General features: G+C 44.5%; 1 protein-coding gene across 1 annotated transcript in view; it reads right to left on the bottom strand.

Moving 5' to 3' along the window:
- MCM3AP (minichromosome maintenance complex component 3 associated protein) overlaps positions 1–6,035 on the bottom strand; it is a 44,891-nt gene that overhangs the window by 37,266 nt on the left and 1,590 nt on the right. Inside the window, exons 3-6 of the mRNA XM_007452478.1 lie at positions 5,864–6,032; positions 3,620–3,698; positions 3,256–3,397; positions 2,024–2,214 (exon numbers count right to left, since the gene is read on the bottom strand). Coding sequence (XP_007452540.1) covers positions 2,024–2,214; positions 3,256–3,397; positions 3,620–3,698; positions 5,864–6,032 — 581 coding nt within the window. The remainder of the gene's footprint in view (positions 1–2,023; positions 2,215–3,255; positions 3,398–3,619; positions 3,699–5,863; positions 6,033–6,035) is intronic.

The following is a 6,035-nucleotide window of genomic DNA, read 5'->3' as shown; positions in this document are numbered from 1 at the left end:
CCTCTTGGGGGGGGGGGGCCGCACACGTGTGTGTTTATGGCTCCTATAATGACCTCAATGACACACAATCATGCTACAGTATTTTTGTTAAAAGGATCAATTTGTTAAATGAAAATATTCAAAATTTGCCAGTATTCTAAAACTCTCAATATTTCATCATGTTTTTAGTATAACAGGAATCACATAATGGAAGTTAGCTGGGTCCTGACCTAAATAAACCACTATGATGACCCACAGAATTAAATAGTTAACCAAAGTATCTTTTAAATGAAATGGAATGCAACAACCTAAAATTTAAAACATTCACATCTTATTTTATTTATTTATTTATTTTTTTTTTTTGCGGTACGCGGGCCTCTCACTGTTGTGGCCTCTCCCGTTGCAGAACACAGGCTCCGGACGCCCAGGCTCAGCGGCCATGGCTCACGGGCCCAGCCGCTCCGCGGCATGCGGGATCTTCCCGGACCGGGGCACGAACCCGTGTCCCCTGCATCGGCAGGAGGACTCTCAACCACTGCGCCACCAGGGAAGCCCTCTTATTTTTATTTTCAAAAAGTCCAATATCTAGTAATAATTTTTTTTTTGCAATACAAAAATCACATGTCAATGACATAATGTATGATGGCAGGTTTTATTACCGTGTTAAGGAGACACTGTGATTATTCCATTACAGCTTCTCCAGAGAGGAAAATCCTACAGGCTAAACTTACTTTTGAAAAAACTTTGCAAAGAAGGGTACATGTGCTGTTTTATTTTGGGTGACGGCACATATTGCTTAGTGTTCACAGGACACTTGCTTTTTGAGTAGGTTTTAAATACATTTGCATGGTTCAACATCCCAAAGGTACAACAATGTCCAAGATGGGACGCCCCCCCTGCCTTGCTCCCATCCTGACCATCAGCGTGAGCGATCCTTTCTCACCTCCATGACTTTTACACACACATAAGCAAGTATGCTTACGTATATATGGACACACACACACTTCCCCCTTTTCTGTACACAACTGGTAGACATTTCCCACGCCTTGATTTTTCCACTTCACAATAAATACTGATCATTTTTCCATAAAGAAACCCCAGTCTTCTTTCAGGCTATTTAGAATCCCACTGTATAGACAGTCAGTTTCCAATCTCTGTCATCACAAACAACCTGGTGAGTGAATCGCACACACGTGGTGGGGTAGTTTGTGGGACGCACTCCTGGAAGTGGAATTCTGGGTCAAAGGCGTGAGTGTCCCCAAGCCTGAAGACACTGCCAACTTGTCTCCCCGGGAGCAGCCTGCCCAAGGATGCAGCGCTGGGGCCCGATGGGGAGATGCCGCCCTAGTGGGTGTGGTTTGCATCTCTCAATCTCTCGATGCTTTGTGACGGGCCAGGAGCATCTGCATCTTCCCATTTCTATTTTCCACGTTTAAGAGCCAACTCTTTTTTCTTTCGGCCACACCGAGCAGCTTGCGGGATCTTAGTTCTCTGACCAGGGATTGAACCCAGGCCCTCGGCAGTGAAAGCATTGAGTCCTAACCCACTGGACCACCAGGGAAGTCCCAAGAGCTCCTGACACCTCCTTTTCTGAACCCCTCAGGCCTTACCCGTGTTTCTACGGGATCTGGTCTTTTTCACACTGACTCTACAGGACTTTCTGTACCTGGGAAATCAGCCCTTTGCCTGTGATGAGCTACAGATTTTCCCCTTGGATTGACATCTTTTATTTGTGTAGCTTTATTTGTGGTGATTTCTGTTAAATAGAAAGTTTTTAATTTTTTAATGTGTGCTTTCTCAATGTCTAAAAACTGCCCTTTTAAATTATTTAATCTAGCGTGGATCGATGGTTTGTCGGTTTTCTCCTGAAAATAAAATTACATTACAGACACATCTGCACTATCTCCATGTCTACATGCACTGCCTCAGGAGACTAGAAAGCAACAGAGGCCATACGTGCAGACTCGACGGCAGTGGAGCCCACAGACGGAGGTCAGCCCTTCCCTCACGGCTCCCGGGCCTCAGCCGCGACGCGGCCCCGTACCTTGCCGCATGACTCTGTCCCTCTGGTCCAGCAGGCGGTATTTCTCCTCGGATGTCTCGGCCACAGTACCTATCAGGGCACTGAGAGACGACACACACAGCCCGAGACCCTCGGAGCCCTCGGAGCCCTCGTCAAACGGGTCTCCCTCAAACTGAGGGGGCTTCAGAAGACTCGGCTTCTTCACTGGAGAGCTACGAGGAAGATGACACGCTAAGAGCTGTGTGTCCATCAGGCATTCGGGTCATTTCCACATCCGAACACTTCTCTTATCCTCCAAGTTACCCTGCTCCTCTGCAGCTGGGAAGCCCAGCGCTGAAGAGGCGGCCTGGACGGCACTGGCGATGACGTGAAGGCATTACTCGTACTGCGCGTAATTTGTGTTCTTCAAAAGTGAGATGTGCCCGTTTAAACAGCTGAAATGAATTATCTGTAGACTTCTATCTCAAAGAAATGAAACTAACAGTGGAATAAAAGAACGTTTTAACGCCACGAGGAAACACCACGCCTACACGTTTTCATACACAGCTCCCCTTCAGTAGAAGTTATGCACTAAAAAGAACCGGGAGCTCTGTCAGCCTCCCCATGCTCTAGCTGGCTTTCAACATTCCACGAATGTGAATGTCAAAGATGTAAGGAAAGGGAAAAGCAAAAGCAAATCCACAACTAAACTGCTGACTGCAAAACGTGAGGAAAACTATGCACTGACCAAAACATGTGAAGGACTGAACAGAAGCAGGCCTGATGTGAAAGGAAGGCGAGTTCACGTGGGAGTCTGAGGCCACGAGCCAAGGGGAGGGAGGGAGGGAGGAGCCTTCGGGAACAGAGATTCCACACAGACGGGGAGGTCTCTGAAGTGCACGCCAGACCTGGCCTGAGAGCTGTGCACACGGCTGCACAGTTACAACAATTGCTAGAAGTGATTATTAGGAACACGTGGTTTACAGCCAATTAGATATTTTAAGGGGAAAAGTGATTGCCTATACACGTATACATCAGACAGGCTGATGACAGCAACTGCCTGGGCTGTGGGACTGAGGGAGGTGAGGCGCCAGGGCCTTGTCAGGGCCGCCTCCCTCTTCCCACCCTTCAGCCCCTACTTAGGTGTCAGCATATCACCCGCTTCCCTTTCATGTTGTCATGACGGCTGTGAAATCCCTCCTGTTTAGTGACAGTAGAAGTCACAGAACCCACTTGCCCTGTAAAACACAGGCATTCGGAAGGACAAGCTGCACCTTTTATTCAGGCTGCCGGCTGCAGCCCTGGCCACAGGCTTGCCAAGAGGGGAGTGCTGAAAGGGTGTGTCCTCGGTGCCCGGGCCAGCTTCACCGTCACCTGGCTGCTTCTCCTTGAGGGAAAAGGGTTTCTTGTTGGGACCTGAGGACACAAGAGTCAGAACAGAGTTTATGATACTACAAGTCACTCGACACTGGACTTTACTTTTTCTTGAAAAAGTAATATTGTAATTGTGACAGGATGTTACAAAGGATCCCAAGGAAATATTACAAGGCAGCCCCACCCCACCCCCATCCCACTCAAAGCTTGAAGGCCTTGCACACAAAGCAGCAGAGACTGTGCAAAGATCAACTGAAAACTCACTTGTTTTTTTCTTGTGCCAGAAGATGGCCATATCCTTATGCAAACCTTTCCCCTTCTTCCTAGCCAGGGCTGCAGATGCCTGGAAAACAGTCCACAACACAAAGTACGAGGACATCAGGAGGCCAAAGGAAATGCAGCTCTCAAATGCAATTAGCAGAATTCTATACCGCAGAGCTCCACCTCTGCCAGCCACATTTTCTGACCACACCACCTGCCTTCAGCCCCGGCAGCCACAGCCCTCACCTACCTTGTTGCCTGTCTCACAAGCACGTATTTGCCCTTCTCCTTTTCGAAATTCATCACTTTACCGTGATAGAACCCATAAACTTGGCCTTACCGGCATCTGGTGAGATGAGTCTCACCAGCTGACTCACTGTATAGGAACAGAAAGACTGCCAAGTCACTTAAACCCAAAAAGAAGCTGCAGAATGACACACACGGGGTACAATTTATCATGATATACACATACACAAAACCAACTATATGTTAGCATACCTATAGATGTACCTATGAAAATGTTTAGGAAAACACTCACCATGCTAGATAATGGCGCTTGCTCTAATGGGAGATGGGGGTGACGAAGGACCTCAACTTTCCATTATCAATGAACTGCTTACAATGACAATGTATTTATATATTTTATTTTTTATGTATTTTTTTAGGGTTCAGCTGGAAGAAAAAGCACATTGCAATAGCTAGAAAATAACTTTAAAAAAATGAGGATCGCTGTATGACCCAGCAATTCCACTCCTAAGTATATACCCAACAGAACTGAAAGTAGGGTCTTGAAGAGATATTTGCACACCATATTCATGGAGGCATTATTCACAATACACAGAAGGTGGAAACAACCCACGTCCGTGGACAGATGAATAGATAAAGTGTGGTAACACCCATACAATGGAATAAAAGAATGAAATACAACCACATGAATGAACCTTGAAGACATTATGCTAACTGAAATAAGCCAGACACGAAAGGACAAATATTGCATGATTCCACTTATCTGAAGTATCTAGAACAGGCAGATTCATAGAGCTAGAAAGTAGATGAGAGGTCACCAGGGGCTAGGAGAAGGAAGGAACGGGGAGTTACTGCTTAATGGTTACAGGGTTTCTGTTTCAGAGGATGAAAAAGTTCTGGAACGAGATAATGTAATGGCTGTATAATATTGTGAACGTAATTAATGCTGCTAAATTGAAAAAAAAAATCAACAGAAGGGAATAAATGGCAAAACCCCTAAAACTGCACATTTTTGGGGCACAGAACTTCCACTCTCAGGAATTTAAACAAAGGATATATTCAGAAATATATGCACAAAAATGTCCACAAACAGAAAGTTAGCCAAGTAGGTAAACAGGATAGAATGCCATGTAGCAGTTAACAACCCCATTCTCATCTACACTGTTCATGGATTTCAGAAGCAACTTAAAGATTACCACATGAAGAGGTTACCAAACGGTATATGTGGTTGTGACCCCATTTGCGTAAAAACAACATAACTATACATTTACAAAGACGTCTACCATAATCTTCATAGTTGATATCTTAGAGGATAGAACTATGGGTGATTTTGTGCCCCCTGCCATAGGACTTTCTGGGTTTTTTTCCCTATGTTGACAGGTAATACTTCTATCGTTTAAAAAAGTATGAAAACACGCTTTCTAAATTTTTATAGAACATAATTTTTCCCCACAAGAATATTCAGAAAAAATAATAAAATCTATAAAGTTACATAATGCAAGCAGCTCATGTAAGTGTACACCCTATAACCAATGTGTTATGCGTCTATGTGCACATACATAAATTTAAAGTCAAGGTATATAAACGGTTAACAGCAGTTCTCTCTGGAGGATGGGATTACAAGAAGATTTTACCTTTTCTGTATTGTCCTGAATGTTTACAGTGATCATGTACTATAACCACATAAAACAAAATCAAAAACAAAACAAGAAAACTCAAGCTTGAAAAAGTGCTATGTGGTTACAGGGACGCTCCCACGTGCTTTAGAGAAATCTGACCTCGCGGGAATCATTCACCCAGCATTTCTGAACACCGCATTCAGTGGGGACTGCAAGCTTCTCACAAATGACTCTAACTTATGAAATAAATAGTGTTATTCCAGTCTCTCTAAGTTAAGACATTAGAGTACTTTTCTAAATTCTAGCAAGCAAACAACTGATAGATTTTAAAAAACAGGTTTTAAAGTGACAAAGTTCACTTTAACTTTGTCAGAGTACTCACATGATCAAAAAAATACACCACTGCAAGCTTTTTGCTGCGCCTAGTATAGATGCGCTGCACTTTAGCAATTTTGCCAAAGTGGTTCTCCAGAGTGGTTCTGTCATTGAGACAGTCAGGGATGTTCTTGCACTGGATCGCTGTGGCTTCAGCAGGGGACAAGACCCCCAAACTG

This window comes from Lipotes vexillifer, unplaced genomic scaffold, assembly GCF_000442215.2.
Source record: "Lipotes vexillifer unplaced genomic scaffold, Lipotes_vexillifer_v1.1 scaffold545, whole genome shotgun sequence".
Lineage (NCBI taxonomy): Eukaryota > Metazoa > Chordata > Mammalia > Artiodactyla > Lipotidae > Lipotes > Lipotes vexillifer.
This window is presented reverse-complemented; position numbering and strand designations above follow the sequence as displayed.